Source organism: Atractosteus spatula, chromosome 20 (genome assembly GCF_055471065.1).
Source record: "Atractosteus spatula isolate fAtrSpa1 chromosome 20, fAtrSpa1.hap1, whole genome shotgun sequence".
Classification (NCBI taxonomy): Eukaryota; Metazoa; Chordata; class Actinopteri; order Semionotiformes; family Lepisosteidae; genus Atractosteus; species Atractosteus spatula.
Genome location: NC_142725.1, coordinates 9,180,586 through 9,201,299, shown reverse-complemented (window position 1 = coordinate 9,201,299; position 20,714 = coordinate 9,180,586). Strand labels below are relative to the sequence as shown.

At 47.0% G+C, this 20,714-nt stretch overlaps 2 protein-coding genes across 6 annotated transcripts in view; one reads left to right on the top strand and one right to left on the bottom strand.

Annotated features, from left to right (window-relative positions):
* Nucleotides 1-8,958, top strand: part of LOC148817494 (segment polarity protein dishevelled homolog DVL-1-like) — a 48,063-nt gene extending 39,105 nt beyond the window's left edge. For 2 of the 4 annotated variants that reach the window (XM_088938253.1, XM_088938256.1), the window contains 5 exons: nt 419-496; nt 938-1,072; nt 1,970-2,137; nt 2,435-2,653; nt 6,492-8,958. In XM_088938253.1, coding sequence (XP_088794379.1) covers nt 419-496; nt 938-1,072; nt 1,970-2,137; nt 2,435-2,653; nt 6,492-6,997 — 1,106 coding nt within the window. In that variant the 3' untranslated portion in view covers nt 6,998-8,958. Of the gene's footprint in view, nt 1-418; nt 536-907; nt 1,073-1,969; nt 2,138-2,434; nt 2,654-6,491 lie in introns of all 4 variants that reach the window. The other 2 variants (XM_088938257.1, XM_088938255.1) reach the window with 2 other exon arrangements.
* Nucleotides 8,959-15,398: 6,440 nt separating this feature from the next.
* The window catches only part of LOC148817493 (pleckstrin homology domain-containing family G member 5-like), a 99,269-nt gene continuing 93,953 nt past the window's right edge, over nt 15,399-20,714 (bottom strand). For both annotated transcript variants that reach the window (XM_088938259.1, XM_088938260.1), the window contains 3 exons: nt 20,156-20,304; nt 18,941-19,969; nt 15,399-18,050 (listed from right to left, as the gene is read on the bottom strand). In XM_088938259.1, the coding sequence (XP_088794385.1) occupies nt 18,041-18,050; nt 18,941-19,969; nt 20,156-20,304 (1,188 nt within the window). In that variant the 3' untranslated portion in view covers nt 15,399-18,040. The remainder of the gene's footprint in view (nt 18,051-18,940; nt 19,970-20,155; nt 20,305-20,714) is intronic.

Here is a 20,714-nt window from a genome sequence, read left to right as displayed (position 1 = left end):
AATCCATGAAAAAAATGACATACGCACCTTGGAGTGTAGCAAGAAAAAAAAAGTTTTATAAGGTGTACAGAATAGGGATAAGCTGCAAATCGTGCATGTAAAGTTTAGCTTTTTCATTATGTAATCAAACAAAAATCTTTGCTAAAAGGCCTTCAGATGTTTTTTTAATGCTTCTGTTTCATTGATTGACTTAATTTTGGTAAAGTACAGTATGTTTTTTTGCTAATTTAGTGTTTTTGCATTTGCTCATTAAAACACTCTTCTGTGAGTTTACTGATCTTTTTATGCGGTTATGCTCAATTCAACTGTACTTAAATTATATGTGAACCTGCAGCTATTACAGAGCTTCATACAGATGAAGCACATTGATAAGGACTGTATTTGTACTAATAGGCATGTTTGTCCTCTTGTTCTGCAGCAGAGCCAGTGAGACCTATTGACCCTGCAGCCTGGATCACCCACACCACTGCTCTGACTGGCCCTTACCCACACTACGGTACTGTCAAAGTTGGGAACCATGTTTCCCTTGCTTTCTGTCCCTGGCTTAGAAGCTGCATCCCAGACTGCGCTATAAGCAGGATGGCTTTATTGCTCTTAAGGATTCTATTTTCAAAAATAATGCAGATCAATATCTCACGAATATCCAGTTAAAATACAGCAAATAATAGAGTGGATAATTAATTGCCTTTCTTTAGATGAACAAGATCGCCAACCAGAGAAACTGCATTTAATCACTCCGTGATTAACATTGGATCTACATGATGTATGAAGAGGTGGATCCCATGTTGTTTTAACTGTTTGGAGTGGACAGTTTGGACATATGGTACTAACGCATCCCATACTGATGTTGCATTCAGGGTCATAAGTGTTTTGCGAGGGATTTATCTTATTGGCTGTATTATAATAGTGTCCCATCTATCCTCTCTCTCTCTCTCAGAGTTTGATGACTTGCCGCTGTCCGTCAGCAAGACAGACATGGCAACCATCGTCAAGGTGATGCAGCTTCCTGACTCTGGCCTGGAGATCAGGGACAGGATGTGGCTGAAGATCACCATCGCCAATGCCGTCATTGGTAAGAGGGTAGGGGTGGGTTCAAGACCTGGCACGTATTCCAGGGAGCGATTTTAAGATGACATTGATAGAAGTGTGTGCAGCAGCCAAGGGGAAGGGTGGATGAGATAGAGTGGTTAATGAGCGAGAAGGAGCATATATTCACTAGGTCATCTTGCAAAACAGTGAGGAGGCTTGATGATCAGTGGGCATCCTTCAGCCTCAGTGTATCTCAGTCCTGATAGCTTCTTTTTTTCTTCAAAGCACTCGATACAGACTGCTAGAACACAGTGCCCTTTTGTTCTTACAGATAAATGCATGTGTTTCACATATTATATACATATTTATAGCATCCCTGTTCCTTCTTCCAGCCCTCCAGTTACTTAAGACTAATCACAAATACTAGTTATAGATCTATGTTCTGAATAACTGCAGCAATGCATTTTTAAATGAAATTAAAATATAAAAAACTGCTAAAACATTGTAGCATTATTTCACATCAGTGTTGTACCCTAAGTAATTTATTACTAAATTATTGGCCTGATGCTTTTAATGGAGTTTATAACAATCAGTCTGGGTGAAGTAACTTGCTCATCAAGGGTACAACAGCAGTGTCTCACCTGGGAATTGACACAGCCTTTAGACTATCCCTGCAAGCAACAGGTGTAAGGCGGGGCACACCCTGGAAGGGACGCCAGTCCATCGTAGGGCACACCAAGACACACACACTCACACCAGGGCCAGTCTTCCCAGAAGCTAATTAACCCACCAGCATGTCTTTGGACTGTGGGAGGAAACCCACACAAGCCTAGGGAGAATATGCAAACTCCACCCAAACAGCAGCCCAGGAAACTGACCCCACAAGTGTAACAGTGTGTTGTGTATGTGTGTGTGCGCGCTTGCTCACACAATCCCTCAGGTGCGGACGTGGTAGACTGGCTGTACTCGCGGGTGGACGGCTTCAAGGACCGCCGTGATGCCAGGAAGTACGCTAGCAGCCTGCTGAAACACGGCTACCTGAGGCACACGGTCAACAAGATCACCTTCTCCGAGCAGTGCTACTACACCTTCGGGGACCTCTGCCAGAGTACGGCTCTCAGCCCTTCATTCTTAATACTTTATTAACCGAGTGCTACTTTTATTAGTCATTATAAAGACTACAGGGTGTCACCTACTGTACATAAAATATAGGGATGCTATTTTCTTTTACTACTATTGCTTTTGCAAATTTGTAGTTCTCTTTTAGAGGATTATTTTCAGCAGTGTGAACATGAGAAGTAGGTGATATTAAAATTGACAAAAATGTGATGAGCAAATGATGGTGATATTGCCGTGCGTCCTTCATGTACTGTAATCCACCCCTCCCCTCCTCTGATGTTCTCAGATATGGCCTCTCTGAACCTGAACGAGGGCTCCAGCGGTGGGGGCTCAGAGCAGGACACCCTGGCTCCTCTGCCTCCCCCTTCCACAAACCCCTGGCCCATGGGGGGACAGCCCTTCCCCTACCCCCCGTACCCCTCCGCCCCCCCTGGCTTCCCCCCGGGGTACTCCGACCCCTGTCACAGCTTCCACAGTGGCAGTGCAGGCAGCCAGCACAGCGAGGGTGAGTGGGGCAAGGGGGGAGGGATCTGGGGCGCCGTGGGGGGTTCTGGGGAACCAGAGTCTTGTGGTTTTTCCTCCCGCATAAATGGCATCAGCCGATCAGTCATGGTTGCCATCCCCTGATCTCCCCCTGTTAACCAGATCTGCAAAGTAAACGGTGGAACACTACACACGTCGTTTGGGAGGGTGGTTTGCAGCAGATGGCGTGGTATTTTGGCATCTGCACCCAGTGGAGCTGTAGCTGTTTGGCAGGCACTGCAGCAGAGCTACTGAGAGCTGGGACTGCGGAATGTCAATGAGGGCATGCTGGGCAGAGCAGTGTCTCTCATGCCTGGGGTTAGTCGTGTATTCCCTAATAACAGCACTGTAGGGCCCACAGTCAGAACAGCTATGTCCCCTGGGAATGCAAGAGCCTCTGATCCCCGTCATGTAACACTTCATAGTTCAGGCAGCGGAGCTGTAGCTGTGAAATCAAGAGGCTCGCCTGTGTCTGGCCATACAACAGATCTGTTTTCACACATGATCATCTCCGTGCCAGCTTGGAAACGCTATCAGATCATTGTTATCATTTTTTTCTTTCTTTGCCCAAGTCAAGTCATTCCAAAAAGCAAGTTTTGTCTCATTCTGTTGAGAGGTTCCAGAAATGAAGTTTATTAATCTACTTAAGGCAATAGGGCTAGTTTCCTTGATTTGGTACAACTGGAAATTATATCTACATAAACAGTAGATACTATGTCGAAAAAGGAAAAAAAAAGATGTATTGTTTTATTTGTAAGTTACTTTTTTATGTAAAATATTGCACTTTATAATAGAGTTCATAGTTTCGTATGTTAGATTAAGTACCCGAATCCTAGTGGGTTAGGGGATAGGGGATCTTTACACTGAAGTGTGTAGATTAGAGATAAGATGTTTCAGTGATTAAGCTCCTGTTTCAAGTCTCCTGCAGTGCTACGGGCTCCCTTTCTGCAATCTTGACTACACATGTCATTTGTGTGCCTTGACTGAGGCGGTTAAGATCTTTTTCCCCCAGGTCCACAGGATTAGATGGAAAACCACGGCCTCATTCTGAGTGAGCAGCTATGACACACAGTTTAGCCTGCACTGTCCATAGTTTACTTCTGATGGAAATATCTGCCGAAGGACCTATTATTTCCAATATGATCTTGAGACCTTGCAAACTCTTGGCAGAAAAGAATGCAAGCTGGATTTTTTGTCACGAAAAAACAACATAACATAAGAACGGGAGCAAACGAGAGGAGGCTACTCAGCTCATTGGTTTGTTTTTTTTAAGCGGCCAAGTGATCTGGGCTTCCATTTCCTGAAAGAATCGATGGTACTGGCTTTGAAAACGTGACTTGTTTCTGACTCTGACAACCCTCTGGTTCTCGGTTTCAGATGCACTTCCTCGTAGTTTCCACTCCTGTCCTCCAGTTCGTGTTTCACCACCAATTCTGGAGGCCTCACTGGGGTGACTTTGCCAGCACCCCCAAGTCCCCGAGGACTTTGAATCTGTGAATCGTGTCTCCTCGCCGTCTGCCCTGTTCAGTAGGAATAAATAGGTTCCCTTGTTTCGGCCTGTCAGAGTGAAACGTTCCTTCCAGGCCTGGAAGGCAGCTGGTTGCTCTTCTCTGGTCGTCGCTGGATGACGAGGGAGGTGGAGGGTCAGGTGGCCCAGGTGCGAGAGGCCCTGGGCGGTGAAGCAGGGCTCAGTAGGAGAGAGTCTGTCTGGCTCTGCTTTAGGGATCTCCTTCATGCTGCAGGCATCCATCACGCCATTCTTCTGTCTCCACACATCACAGCCATCTTTCTGTCCTTTTCCCCATTTCATCCTCTTTCCTGAGTTTTTTTCTTCTTCTTCTGTTGCTAACACCTAACAGCCCCTCTGTTTGTGAGGGGTTTTGAGTGTGTGTGTGTGTGTTAGACTAGGGGGATGGGGAGGGGGGATCAACGTGGGGAGAAAAGATGAAGAATCATCTCCTCAAAGGAAGTGAGGACATGTCCCCTCGAAGGAAATTAACTTATTTGCACCAAATGCCAGCAACTGTTAAATGAAGTTGCACTTCATAAGAGCATAGAAATGCAAACTGGTACAGATTTGAGAGTTAACAGGAAATCCCCACAAAGATGTGGGCAATGTTATGAACTAGATGTGTCCAGGATCCTCCAGGTGGTAGCATATAATTGGCTGAGCCCTGCCAGGGTTCGTCTTTAGCCAGGTGACCCTCAGCCTTCCCCGCACACCTGTGCCTTTCCCCTGTCAGTCCCCTGACTGTGCTGTGGCTCCGTGGGCTCTCAGTGTGAGATGAAGTCAGGGGCCTGGAGGAATAAGAGGGTTCCTGCAGAGTCTGTGACCCTCAAACCGCCTTTGCTGGTCCAGGGGTTGCAGCCAAGAGCTGACTCAAGACCTGAAAGTTTTAATTGAGGGATTAGAAAAATGCAAACTTAGTGGCAATAATAAATTTGACAAGACCCCCCCACCCCCACCAAAACGAATCTAGAACAACTTCTGACGTGCTGCCGTTTACCTCCTGTTTTAATCATCTGATTTAGCACAAAAATTCAAACTGTTCAGGTAAAACTTTCTAAGGCTTGCGGACTTCCACAACACGTCAGTATAATGGCTTCATGACAAAGAGGCTTTTTAGGCAAGCAGATGTGAGGTGAATTTTGACACTGGAGTGTTTCCAGTCTGTGCTGGATCATGTGTGCATGGATCTAGGGTAACCCCTGCAGCCCAGCTCTCTCTCTCCATCCCCCCTGGAAAAACACAGGGTGTGAGGGGGAGGCTGGCTCCCCTCTGTCTCGTTCTCGGCCTGGGGGGGGCTGGCGCTGGCGCTGTTGTGCTGGTCTGTGTGTAACTGTGTTGTTCCCTCTGTTTCTGCTGGGCAACGGTAGACTGATGATGGAGGTAATCCCAGGACACTGGGGATCCGGTAAGACAGCCTCCCTCCCTCCCGCCTCCAAGCTTTCTCCATGCCCACCTTCCGCCATTTCTCCGACCTCTTACAGCCCCCCTCGTCTCTCCGTCCCTCTCTTCCGCTGTCCTGCTCTCTGCGTTGCCACTCCTCTGGGTTCTCGCCAGCCTCCTGCCTTCATCCGCTCTCTCTCAGCATGTTTGATGGTGTGGTGTTGTGTTGACAAGACTATTCAGCTGCACTGGAGCTGCACGCTCATTTGCTGTAAGGCTCCCAGCCACAGGACTGAGACTTAGGCCTGGCTCACACAGACACAGGTGCCCGTCCACTTGCAACACCAGTATCCGTGCACAGAGGCCCCCTCTGCAGCGAGACAGTGGACCCCAAATTAGGCGTCTCAACAACCCCCTGCACTCCACCTTCTACAAAGTCTTTCCCCTTCCCTTAGAAAACAACTGGTGAAAGATGAAGGGGCAGCTTTAGTTACTTAGGTAGGGAGAAATATGTATTGGGTCTTATTTAGACTTTTAAAATTGTATTTTCAAGATGTAGATAGATGGAAAGTGTACGAATGGTTTTGTAAAATGGTCTGATGATGGAGTTGTGGTTTTTAATGACAAGTAAGCAAAACCAACGAAGAGAAAACCAACTGTAACAACATTTTCTATGTTGTGTGATCATCTTTATTGCCTTAACAAGTTTATTAGGCAAGCGCTTTTAGCAATGACACAGCAGTAGTGCTATACATCACAGATTTCATGGATTAGCCATTAGCAGTTTGGACTGTGTTTTCTTTAGTCTAAACTGTAATATTGCAAGTTGCTAATGGGTTTCCATGTTTGATGTGAGGAAATCGGAGAAACTGGCTGTGAATCTGAGGAGCTCCTTGTCAAGTCGCCTGTTTCTCTGCCTCTTGTCTCGTAGGTAGCAGAAGCAGTGGCTCCAACCCCAGCACAGGGAAAAGTCGACGCCCTTCCCCCCGGGAGAAGGACCGCAAGTCGACAGGCAGTGGCGGTAGCGAGTCGGAGCTCGGCACACGGGGAGGGAGGCGGGGCGAGCGATCGGCCAGCCAGATGAGCCATCACAGCCACGCCCACTCCAGCCATAGCCACAGCACTTCACACCGGAGCCACACCCACTCCCACCACAGCCACGCCTCCTTCTCCTATACCCAAGCAGTATATACTCAGCATAGCCACACCTCTTGTTCCCATAGTGAGCGAAGCCACGCCTCCTCCTATGGCCCCCCTGGCCTGCCTCCTCCTTATAGCCTCGCCAGGCTAGGCTCTAAAGCCCCTGTGAGCAGCGGGCCTCCGGGGGCACCCCCAGTGCGTGAGCTGGGGGCAGTTCCTCCTGAACTCACTGCCAGCCGCCAGTCCTTCCAGCATGCCATGGGTAATCCCTGCGAGTTTTTTGTGGACATCATGTGACAGGCCAGTGCCGTGCCTTTCCCACAGCGTATGGCAAAGCACAGGCTGAATAAACCCTCTCATTCCCTACGTAAAAAAGCCACCCTCCCTACTGGCCCTGGGCTCACATCTTCCTGCACTCACAGCCCCTCGCACATACAGTACAGACAGGAGCTCCTGCTTGACCGGTGTCTCAGTAAGGGGTGAATTCACACCGCCACTCAGAGGCACCATGACACTTGCTTTGTTGCAGTTGCACTCATCCTGACTCTAGCGTGGTTGATACTTGCAACTGAACTTTACGGTTCCGAACCGGACGCTGTCCTGGGATGGGTGGAGGGGGTTGTTGAGGTCCCTCTTCAGGCACGTTCAGCTGAACCCCAGCTTGTCTGGATCTCAATCCCCCAGACTCTGCGGCTGCAGAAGAGCCGACTCCACGCTGGGCCGCACACCTCTTCCCTTCTCTTGAAACCTGTCCAGACTGTCACAGGGTAACACGCTAGAGCGGGTCTCACTCCAGGCTGCTCTGACTCCACAGGGACAAGATCGGATATGAAGACAGTCCTGCGTTGCACATGTAGATACGTATGATAAGAGAAGCCCCTTCTGAAGGACTTGCCTGGTTTTATGGGTTTTATGTAAAGCAAGCTCCTGATGTAGACTAGTTGGGCTCCTGATATAAACTACCTTAATCTGCCGAACTGGAGGTTAATAGAAGTTCACCAACAGGGCATCTTTTTTGCATGGCACTCTTTTTTAAAAATATCAGTCTGACGTTTGTGTCCTTTTTTGTCATTCTTGAGGGGAGGGGGGGGGGGTCCTCTTTCTTTCTTCCAGCAGTGACTGGACTGTAAAGAACCCACAGACAAGAGAATGCGTCTTTATTATGGTGAATTATTCTTGCAGATCTGGTGTTTGAACTTTGCCTCCCGCTGCACCAACCCAGAAAGATAAGACAATCAGACAGGACCCTCTTGGGTCTGCAGTCATGACCGCACATGTCCGCGAGCTCCCAGAATTTCAACCCTCCTGCCTGTTTGAATACCCAGTTCTCCTCCGATCACGGGCTTTTTACACACATTTATGCAAAGGTTTTTTTGCTGCAGCTTTTGAAAACGCAACAAATTATTCAATCTTATCTTGGATTACGAAATTAAAAACAGCTAGAAAAAATCCAGTTAAGTGAGTTTCCTTAACAGTACAAACCGCTGTTACTGAACAATTCACTGTTATCTATCTTGTCAGGATTAGTACTGAACTGGTTCCCCTCCTACGTCAAGTATGTATTTTTACAGGATGCTGATGTCTGGTAACCAAAGGCTCCAAATTGATGTCTTTTTTTGGTGTTGTATTCTGCACTGAGTGAAACACTGGGTATCAGAATGAAGGTTCTTGGAAATGTTCAGCAAGACCTTTTGGCTGTGTGTTTTGAATCGTTAATTTAAATCTTCCCTGAGTTGTGAACTTTAGTCGTGAAACGTGCAAGACTCGAAGAAATTGGTATGAATCATTTTGATTTCTAGGTTTGTGGAGTGATTTACGTGAAACACAGGTCACCCTACAATTTAACGTCCTGAATCTCCACAAAAAACACCTTCTCCAAGACCCTATTCAGTAGCGGCACTCTTCTACTTATTTGAGCACTTTTTAAATGTTGCTACCTTGCCCATTAGTATGAAACACTGTTTGCCACCTAAGCTTTCTGATTTCTTTTGTTTCTTAAAACTTAAGAGAAATGACAAAATTGTACATATAAATATATATTATATATATATGAAAAAATAAATATATGTATAAAAAATGGTCTCACAGTTTTTGTAAACTGATGCATAGAATGGAAGTGGTCTTTCATGAATATAAATATGAATATTGTTTTGAACTCTTTTGTCACTGCATTGTTAAAAAAAGTTTACTTTTTTGCATTTTCTCATGTTTATTATATGGTTCTTTATTTAAAGAATAAAAAAAAAACGTGAAATTCATACTGACAGCTTTTTGTGAACCCAACCTTGAGCGTGCAGCAGCTGCAACTATGAAAGAAATGGGCTGTGGTGCGAACAGCGTGTTTTGTGAGCTGTAGGGGGAGGTATAAAAACGAGGAACTGTGCTCTCTTACCTTACGGTGGCCACCAAGGTGTTAGCACTTGAGGTCGTCTCCCCTGTCAGATTGTGTAGGAAACAGCTGAAACACATGCCAAAATATCAGGACCCCGCACACGCCTAGAAGAACACGCTGTCACCAGCGAGACCGTCGGAAAAGGCCCCTGTAAGTATTCCACAGTTTCCCGTACTGTATGTTTGATCCCAGAACCATCCCACCTGTATCGCATTCAGGCTGTGATGAGGGTAAAGGTCTGGCTCAAACTGCACCTTCAGGCAGGTCCCCTGGTTCCAGAAGGATTGAGATGCAGGGATCATTCAGGTAGGAATGGGGATGGAAGTCTCTGTTGGGCTTTTCGAGACACAGTCTCACTGTCCGGCTGGCAGATCCAAACATTCTGTCCAGTCAGTGAGTGTGTTAGATATACAGAACTCGTGGGCTTTTGTGGTATAAGTATATTGGGTCTACAACCACAAGAGGTCAGGAAATAAGAGTTGATCTTGGTATGTATATGCTATGATCTCAGTATGTTTACAGTATTTCTCTCAAGTCTGTACCAGTAGTTGCCAGGGCTAAGTTTGCTGCTGAGATGAGTGAATGAATTTGACACTGAAGGGCATGACTGCTGACATGACCCCAGCTGACAGTAAAAAGAATCAGGTCACGGTCTACCTCACCTGAGCGCCCCTAGAGTACTGTAGCAGACTGAGGAGAAATCCTTCACCTGCTCTGAGCTGTTCGACATTTTCTCCATTTCAATAAATTGGTGCTCAAATCACAGGTGACTCTTAACGTGTTTTTAGACACAAATATGTTTCTTAAAAATCGATGGGCAGTACAGATAAGACACTGTATAGAGTTTTAACAGACTATCACTAATTAACACAGGTTAGAAGAGATGATCAGTTTCATTATCACTGGCCGGAATGTTGGAAATCTATCTCCAAGCCTGTTCAAGTCCACGCTCTGGCTCATTTTGAAGCTGAATTGTCCACTATTGATTAGCTAAGGTTCGGAGTATTCATGACACAGCTTGGCCGAGTAAAAGACACCTGGTCAGCATCATCTATTCGGTGTCGCCACCTCAGGGTAGTATAGCTATATTGCGCGCTCTTCCGGTAACTATTGTAGAAATATCACGTTAAATACGAAGTTTTGTTGCTTTCATTTGTGCACGATTGGGATAGTAACGTATTGGTTCAAATCTGTATTGCATTTTCATGCAGATGTTTAGTAGGGACCTACTTTTATATTGCACTTACTCTCATTTTATTAATATTCTGACGGGTGAGTTTTCGCTGGGCTAGAAGCTATGTCTCCGCCGAAGTACGAACGGCTGTTAAGCGAGCGTCGCGCTGGACTCGCCTGCGCAGCGCCGGCAGCGTGATGAGTGCAGGTGGCGAGGGACCGGCCGTTACGGGTAAGACTCGCTCCCAACACTTTAAAGTATATTTGTTTCTCTCAAGGCGTGAAAAACAATGCGGCCTCGTCCGGGGTCTTCTATCGTATGCATCTGTGTGGCAAACCGTGATTTATTCAATTTGGAAAACGGCATGAAAAGTTGGAACTAACAAATATTTATGCTGCGGTTCATGGCCTGAATTGTTGCCTGACCCAACGTTTTTTTTTTTCCCCGAGGCTTACGGTAAGTAAACGAGACGTCTGCGTTGCATTATAAAAAGAGAAAAAAGCCACAGCGTTGTAGATTACCTTGTGCAGCTGCCGTAATTCTGCTCATTTTACAAACCGGAGGAATGTGTTATGTTGGTCCAGTGTGTGGCGTGGCCTTGCACACCGGTGAAATTTCTGAGTTCAGTGAGGCAGAAATAGGAACTGGTGTATTTCAGAAAAATGTTTTCGCACTGAAACGAAACACGACAGCACCGTATCCCGTGAATATTTACCGTGGGACCAGAAAGGCGAGGCTTTGCAAAAAGAAAAGACCTTTATAAATTGACTCGATTCACCTCTGACCTCTTTGCCTGAGGAACACCGACCTTTTTTTTCTGACGTAGGTGATTAGGAGTTACAAAAAAAATGTTTCCTGAAGTTTTATTAACGTCCGGAAATGGCTGTATAGCAATTTAGAGACACTATTGTTTTCAAAAACTGCAATTTTGTGAAGTGTAACACGTTTAATTTACAGTAGCAGTAAATAGGTGTTTTCTTGTTTGGAATACGAGGGGTGTACCGAAGGAAGACCTAGTTTAAGATCTGTAACGGATTGCTTTTACTTGGAAAAAACTGGGACCTGTTATGTCCTACTACAGTATATAAGTGTACGGTGTAATTGTGCATTAAGCACAGAGGTACCATTGCAAAAATAAAAGATGAAAGCCATCTTACAACACTGAAGCTCCTAAACGTATGGTAACCGACAGAGGACACACAGTACAGAACAGCACCTACATTCTCTCCATCGCCCTTGACGATGTACTGGTGACCCCCTGCCTTGGACCTGTGGCATCTCTGATACAGGGTAAAGGCGGCCTTGTGTATGAAACTGCTTTCATGCTGGGTGTTTCAGAGGGTCCTTCCTATAGTCTCTACCGGTGTTGGAGTGGAGGACTGACATAATGTCTCAACTATAAATACAAGATCTGAACGTTCAGGCTTTCTGCTTAGGCTCTCAGAATGTTTCAGTGCTCTTGTTCATTAGGGCTTATAGCATGTTTTTTACTCATTGAAAAATTAAGACTTATTAAAAACATTGGTATCATTTTATTTTAGAACCACAATAACTACATCATCACAGGGGTGCTGTATATTCCTGGAGATGTCACTGCAGTGAAACAATGCCCAGAGTATCGGTATTCAACCTGTAAGCAGGCTCATTCTGTTGTCTCTGAAAGCTCTTGAGTGAAGGATGCCTCAGTGCCTGAGTGAAGAACCACCAGAGAACAACCTTGCACCTTCCGTACTGACAAATCCTACCCAACGGTCAGAATCAGCAATCAAAACACCAACCAGGTTCACAGATGGAAACTATGGGGAAGTGCTTTAAAAGTGCAAGCTTTAAGCTTTTGATTACACCAGGAGTTGTGGGAGTATGGAACAGGCTACCCGATCATGTTGTAGCTACCCACATACAAGCAGCCAGTCTGGCTTCTTTAAAAAAGCTGCTGGCTGAGGTGCATTGATCAGCTACTAGCAACCAAACTAGACAGGCAGAATTGGCCTCCCTGTATTTGGCCCTTTGTTCTTATCGCAGCCACTAGGTGGCACTGTCTGTTTAAATTAACTTTTTCAACAGGACTAAGAAACGAATGTGGAAGGAAAACAAATTGGCGTATGTATCCTGTGATCCTGTGCTTTGCAGATTTTTAAGTGTGCATGGAAATAGAGTCTTAAGACAATATGTAGGAGTGAAAGAAACATGCAGTAGATAATAGCAATTTGATTAACTGATCATCAGTAATAATAATAATAATAAACTTTATTTTATATAGCGCCTTTAAAGGTGGCTTCTCAAAGCACTTTACAGGATGACAACAACAATAAATAAGAAGAATACACAAGATAAAACACAATTACAATATATAGAGGAGACCGTGGATGGTGGTACTAAGAAAAGCAGAGGGGTGAAGAATGGAACCAGTTCAGTAAAGGCTCTTCTGAAGAAGAGGGTTTTGAGTCTGGATTTGAAGGAGTTGAGAGAAGGTGACTCTCTGATATCCTTGGGGAGAGAGAGTTCTAGAGCTTGGGGGCATAACAGGAGAAGGCCCTGTCACCCATACAATGTAGACGGGCTTGGGGGACAGTAAGGAGGGCAGAATTAGAAGAGTGCATTTTTCAGTATTTTTCACTGTTGATTCTGCAGAAATCTGCTGGGTTGGTTTTTCATTGCTGTTGAGAAATGTCCTCATATCCAGATTGAATTAATATTTGTCAATAGAGCTCTACCTCTATTGGAAGGTAGAAGAATGGAAAAAATGCAACATCCTGTTCAAACTGTATCCTGTTACTTGCAGAGGCTCAGCACATTATATCTGTGGGATGGTGGCCTTGTACTGCACATGATCGTAGGGTTTCTGATGCTGTGGAGCTATTAATGGAGAGCCTGTGGGTTACTGTATGTAATGAACAGGCAGTGCCAAGGTGCTACAGTATTGCTAGTTTAACAGGACAGTGGCGTGGGCTTGGAGCTTTCGTTGTGGAGTGAAAGGGCAGCACTGTCTCTGGTGTGGGTACAAGGTGCTGCGGACACTCAGAGTTACACCTAATTCAGGGTCACTGGGGAACAGGAGAGTTTCCCAGCAAGCAACAGGAAACCAGTCTGTAGCTGTGAGGAAGAGGGTGCAGTCAGCAGTCTGGTGGCCTGTGTAATCTGGCACAGTGGCTGTGAATGTGGAATGTTTCCTGAAGAGTCCTTTTCACAGCTGCGAGTGAGCACGCATACTTGGGTCCTTCTTTTGGCTCAAACCACCATCCATTTTCTAAGAGTTACATCTAATTCAGGGTCACTGGGGAACAGGAGAGTTTCCCGCAAGCAACAGGCGCAAGGCGGGGTACACCCTGGATGGGACACCAGTCCATCACAGGGCTGACACAGGCACATGTACCCCATCTTGCACCCGTTACTTGCTCACACCAGGGCCAGTTTTCCCAGAAGCCAGTTATCCTCCCACTATGTCTTTGGACTGTGGGAGGAAAACAGAGCACCCGAAGAAAACTTGCAAACTTGGGAGAACATACAAACTCCACACAGACAGCACCCCAGGTCCAGAATTGAACCCGGGGCCCCCAGCACTGAGGGGCAGCAATGCTGACCACTGCTCCACCGTGCTGGCCCTGCTGGCTCAGACTATTCTTGATTATGGTAATGATCTTGATTAGGCAAAAACAAAAGCAGGAAAGCTTAAAGATGTTGTTGTTTCCCCCAGCTCTCAACTAGCAATAAAGTATTAGTTGGCACCCTTGAATGAGGGAGGATTTCTGACAGTCTGCCTGCTCTGTTTCACACAGTAGCGATCGTTCAGCCTGTGTGGAATGAAGTCATGGCATAAGGTCACCCAGCAGGCATAACTCTTGGGCTGCAGCTCTTTAGCTCTGTTGACAGCTGTGGCTCTTTGAGAAATGGTCTGTTGTCTCCTGATGGCCTCATATTGCAAAGAGCGCAATATGTTTGTGGAAGAACACAAGCGAGACACCACAAACTAATTCAGAGTGATCCAAGCTCAGTGGCTTGTTTGAGTGCTTGTAGCTAAGGGATTGGTGGCTCTCATCCTGCTGTTTTATTTAAGGATCCCAGACTATCAGCTTTGACACCATGGCTGGGATCTTGTTCCACTCCCGCTACCCTTTGTGTAAAGGACTGTCTGCTGTTCTCTTGAATGCACTCATTCTGCCTTTTTCCGGGGTTATTGGTTCAGTCTAACCCAAACCCATTTGGTTGAGTTTTCTCATCTTTTCAGATCTTTGAACATTTACAAGTCTGCTCATAACATTAAGACTAAAGAGTTTCAGTTCATTTAATCAGTCTCTGTAGAACCTGCGTTTAAAGCAAGGATTTACCCCGGTTGTTTATTGTGTAAACTGAGTGTAGAGCAGTGATTGTTTAGTGTATGCAGTACTCAAGAGATATCTCATAAGCCTTAGTTTACATACAACGTTTGTACTGGACTTATTCACTGGATCAAAGGATTGCAGAGGGCTGTGGTATATTCCCATTTTTCAGAGTTACAAGTGACTTTGCATTTTAAAATAATACTGAGGTCATACTAGTGGAGGACAACATAGCACTAGAGTCTCGATTTGGACAATAATAAACGTTCCCCTTTGCCCCAGTGGAATAAGTATCATACCACTCAGCTAAGCTAACTGCACTATTTAATCATTTTATTTTCCTTTTTCCATCCGCATTGTTTTCAGTAACCCATTAAGAAAGTTTAAAGGTCCTGACCTGTCCTGGAGCTAATGAGGAATCCTTCCTCTCATGTATCATGGTCAGTCTGGAGGCACATCTGTCCAGCCAGCCTCGTGGGCGGCGGCAGCAGTAGCTGGGATAGTGAGCACCGCCTATAATGCATCTGCACATCAGCACCTCCACAGGCGCTGGTGCTGCTCCAGAGAGCCGCTGGACTGTAGCTGGAGAGCAAGGAAAGCGCTGCACCCTCGCTCCCCCGAGCCGGTTTCAGCCAGCTCGGTCCTCTGATCTTCCGGGCTCCAGGAATGACTGTAATGTGATCTTTTTGAACACAATGAGGGATCATGGGAAATCTTTACTGGCCATCACGAGGAACAGCCCATAGTCTGATTTTCACTGTTTCTCCCTCTTCTAGGGTGACGTCCCAAGAAATGAACCAGCCCACACATGGCGCGTGTCATCAGGTAAGTGTTTTAATGGGATGTTACCAGACTGCACTGAAGGACCACTGTTGTTACAGTACATTTTACAGAATCGGCAGAAAACAATTCTCAGTCCAGGAGCAAAACCAGTGAACTTGAGATGATATGGTTACAATGACTCAATAGCTATTTGAGCCACAACACAGCAGGTCTGTTCACCACAGTACTGAAAAATCTGGTGCCCATTTTACTGTGTTCATTTTCAGATATCTGTAGGCTGCAGTTTTGTTCTGACTGCAAGTACTGCTATAGCAATTAAAGGCACTAGAAAATAGGACACATGGCTGAGTGTTATTTCAGCTTAACGTTTGCAAAGGCTGAACCACTGAAGCATTTACAAGGAGCTCGCTAGAGTAGTTCTTTCTACAGTGCACTGTAAATCCTATTGCAAAGTGATCATCAAATACTGGTCCTAGACAGCCCCAGTCCTTCAGTTTTTAATGCAACTTGAAGTGGTAGCTAAAGGTTCTGTTAATCTTGAAAAATGAAATCATTCTGTTTCTGTTTAGTGATTTAGAGCATCACTAATGGTGAAGGCTTTCTGCCCTGAATTTTCCCATGAGTTTTCTTTTTTGGTTTGGCGGAGGAGAGTGGGTGATTTCAGCGGTAGCCACTAAGAGTCACTCCTGTGAGAGATCAGATGTTACTTTTTGTTCTGTGGCAGAATTGTCACCACCCCACTCACCATTTGAAACTATTCACCACTTTCATTAAAAAAAAATTAAAATTGGAACATAAAAAAAGAATTTAATGCTTTCAAATTATAGATTATAAACATTTTTATAAAAGCAAGCTTAATAAATATGACACATAGACAAACAAAAAAAATATTAAACTATTAGCTTTAGGCAACATTTAAAAAGAATAGGCATTAAGTATCTTTGCTGTATATTTTCGTTGTATGCAGTCTGCCTTTAGGCCCTGAATGGTTTAAGGCAGAGTTCCAATATTTAAATTAAACAAATTCCTATGTGCATGGATCAGCTGTCTCCTTGCTTTGCCAGTCCACCCCATCGTGCATTGTGAGGTTAGCTTAACTGTACAGGGATACACTGCACCAGGGTCTGCTGTGGCCGGCTCTCTGCTGTATTGCCTTTTTACGAAGCAAAAAAGAAAATTAATAAGAATCGGAAAAAGAGGGATATTTCAAGCTTCCCAGGAGCACAGAGTTAGGAGCTATAATACTGTCATCAACACAATAAATCTAGGACCAGTGGCGGGAAACAGCCCAGTGTTCGAGTGTGACTGAGTGAGTGCTAGTCCCCCCCCAGGCTCACTACTGAAGCCCTGCAGCTGGCCTCACTCTGCACCACAGCACAGGCGCTTGGCGCTTTCCAGCTCTCTGAATCATTACCCAGTGGCACAGTCCATCCGGAGCCACTGCAGGCACGGTGGCACGCTCCAATCCTGCACACGTCCCCGCAACACACAGCCCAGCCTCTCCTGGTAAGGGACTGAGGGATGGAAAACCACTACAGGTCCCACTATCTCCAAGTGCTCGTTTTGCTCATTCATGGTGAATGACATCCGAGAGGGCACCCACTAACTTAGGAGAACCCGCTACGAAAATCTAGTGTAAACTGTACAGGGAAAAATAAATTTAGGTTCTTCTGCAATTACCTGACAACCATGTGCTTAATTTAAGAATGGCAAATAGAAAGCTTAGTTACAGCCCTACAGTCAGGCCCATACAAAAAATTGACCCAAGAATCCTCTTTTGGGCAGACTTGGTTCAATGGCTTGTGTGACCCTGAAGAGAGTTTCAGGCCACTGCTGAGCTCATGAGCTGTCAGGCTGTTCTTCACCTGGAGAATCAGCCTCTAGTGATGAAGACAAGTGGAAACGAGACTGGCACCGCTCTCCTTTCACTGATTCGAGATTCACGAGCGCTCAGAGACCCACTGGAGGAGGGCAGTCAGCATGCGGGCTCTGCTGTGATCTCCGGCCAGGTTTTCCTGCATTTCCTAAGGGCCTACCTCCGCCCTTGCCAAAGATAACCCCCCGCACACTTTTCTTTCCCCCTGCCTTCTTCGTATCTCATTTTACAGTTGTAATATAAAACAAAAAAAATCAAAGGTGCTACGGTTTGACAACACTGCCGCTGTTAGTTTTGGTTTGCCTAATGCCGCGTTCAGTCCTGTCTGTGCTGCCGTGACCCACAGCCGCTCTCGTGTTTGCAGGGAATCCAAGCTCTAGGGGAGATTTTACAGCGGCAGTCCTCCTGTGGTTCACCTTGAGCTCTCCCCCTCTCAAGGGCCAGAGGTGAGTCTCTTTACTCGCCCGAAACCTGTTTTATGGCCTCGATTTTGTTCTCCTCCTCCCAGCTTGGCTGTCCTCTTGTCTCCTTCAAATCTTTTATTGCTACAAAGTGCAAACAAAACCTGCCCCCCCCCCCTTTCAAAAGGTCCAAAGCAAATCATTTTATTCTGATGCTGTTAATGGGAAAGCCACGTCCATGCTCAAGAAGTCCACGGAGAATAAGGGGAAAGGCAGTCCATGTTCTCATGCCGAGTGCATTGGTGTTGCAGAATAATAAGTCCTACCGCAGCCTCGGTCTGCACAGTGCAGTTCCACACTGAGACCCTGCAGTGTTGCTCGTTGCTCGTCCAGGAAGATTACACCTCCCTGGAACAAAATTGTGAAACGGACCCATTACATGAAGTTTTGTATCATTTGTACAGCAACAGTGTTTAGATCCTTTCTGCACAGGCCAAACATGATTTGAAGAACATTTTTTTTAATAGCTTGGACAGTGTTAATAAAATATGCATACAGCATACTTTATTGATGGTTATGTGCATGTTCTGGTTTCTCCTGACATAGGTAGAGAAATGGTGAGCTAATTTCATTTTGGAGATTTAATGCAAGGCTTTCTTTGAAGTAAATGATATTCCTTCAAACACTGTAATGTATCTCCTAATCCATCTAACAACAAACAGTTAGACTTGGATTGTACTTGGATTAAATATCAGTTAAAAAACAACAGCTGGGGTTCCAATGCCAGGCTCCCAGGCTCAGCCCTTGCATACACGATAGTCAGTCTAAGTGGGGCGTGAGAGGATGTTAGGCTGGCTACACCATAAAGCAAGGCTGCACTTCATCGGCCAACCTGTCCAGCAGGAAGAGAGTCTGCCTGCTGTATTGCTGTTTGCCCTGTCCCTCTGTAAGAGGTGTGGCAGGTGACTCACCAACAGCAGCAGGGAGGAACCTACTGGAATTCCTCTGTTATTTCTAGTTTTATTAACACCTGTCAAATTCTGTTGTGGTGTGTGATAAAGCAACAGATTTTGAAGAAGGAAGAATCGGGCAATGGGACAGAAAGGGCAAAAGACAGTGAGTCAGGTGGGTAGCTGCGTCAGCAGGCGTAGGCTGCAAAGGAACAAGTAATAGGTTTATTCCATGCTGAAAAAAAGAAGAGAGAAAACAAACGCATGAAGACCAGTGGAAAGAGGCATGGCAAGCAGAGAACAGAGAGAGGCCTAGAGAGTAACAGGCAGGAGAGGGGTGTCACTTACGATGCAGTGAGGGTGGAGTTGAGCACCATGGTGGTCCGTATCCGGTACAGCTGGGCCACAGTCAGCTTCTTGTGCTGCTGCACCGGGGTCTGGGACTCTGAGGGGGACCTCCTGGCTGTTTCCGTTTCACCGGGGCTGCCCTGCTCTACCCCAGGGGCCCCCACGGGGCTGCAGTTCCCAGCCCCCGAGGCAGAGGGCACTGTATCTCCGTTCTCGGGCTCTGACCCGCTGCTGCTACTGCTGCTGGAGTCCCCGCAGTTCCTGCTGGCTGCCGTGCCCATACCCCTCTGTGCCCGGCAAGCCTCTGCCCTCTTCAGGGTGTCCGTCAGCTTGCCCGACCGGCCGCTGGGCGCCTCGTCGAGCTCGGGCCGCTGCGCCGGCACCTGGAAGAGAAGTGCTCCGGCGGGCTGGGTCCGGGAGTCCAGGTGAGACAGGCTCTTGCAGTGGGACAAGCCTTCCCTCCTCTCTGCTCTCTCCCCTTCCCGGGACCCCGACCCGTGCGCGGCGCTCCTGCAGGCGTGGCCCAGGAGCTGCAGCAGGTTGTCCTCAGATCGGGACTTCAGCGTGGAGCCCTGTGAGCCCCGGCGCCGCGGCTCCACTGGGGACCGGCGCTGGATCCTGGAGGAGCGGCCGGCAGAAAGCTGCAGCTCTCCGGAGGTGGTGTCCTCCTCTGTCTCGGCCTCCTCGCCCTCTGTCTCCTCCTCCTCCTCCTCCTCCTCCTCGCTCTGGCCCTGCCTGTCCCTCCGGGCCAGGTCCCCGGGAGACAGCGTGCCGTAGGCGCTGTCCATAGACAGGGAGCGGCACTGGGAGTCGGGGTCCATGTCGCTGGGGCCCCCGGGGCCCCCAGCCCTCTTCCTCTGGACCTCGGGCTCTGTGTGGAGCCGCTCCTGGGCCCCTGGCGTGCTGGGGCGTGGGGAGCCTGCCTCCCCCCTGCCAATGCGCCCTGCCCTCTCCGGCTCCGGGGACGACGAGCTCTCGCCCTCCTCCATCACCACCACCGCCAGTGTCTCTGTGGAGCTGTCCGACTGGCTGTGGCCAGGACAGAGACAGAAAAGCCAATTCAGTTTTTATTTGACAAGTTTACAGTGAATGCTGCTCTATTGTTTAACACCTGCAGAGATTGACTGCTGCTGGACACAGCTGATGTCTGAAGTTAGCCGGAGATGTAGCTGTGTGCAAGCGTGACAGTACGGCGCCGTCCTGTAGATACCTTACCTGTTGCTCTCGTTCTGCTGTTCCTTGTGCCGCAGGCGGGGGGAGCTGGTGGTCGAGTTGCTGCTCTCCTCCCCCTCCAGTTCCAGTCTCTGTCGGAGTGTGACTTGTTTGCGCTGGGACTCTTCGGACTGCAACCGCTGTAGGAGATTCTGTGCGCGCACACACACACACCCACCAGCACCAAGATTACCATCACACACTGCGCATCATTAACAGTGACAACACCTGTTCACTACTGCCTTGAACAGCTGCTCGAGCCTGGCTTCATATATATATCTTGGTTCCAGAGAATTCACAAGTGAACAATATTTCTACAGATTCATTTACACAAACTGTCAGCCTGCGAGCGCAGTAACCGCGCGTGTGTGTGTGTGTGTGTATTACCTTATGCAAATAATGCATGATTGGACTTCTGCACCTTTTTGTTATTTTCTTGTCAGTGTCTGCCTTTACCCCTGTAAAAAACAGCACTGTGCCTTCCACATTCCCTATACAGTTTCCAGCAACGTACAGTAATTGTAAAAGGAGGTACAGTACTTTTATTCTGCAACAGAAACAA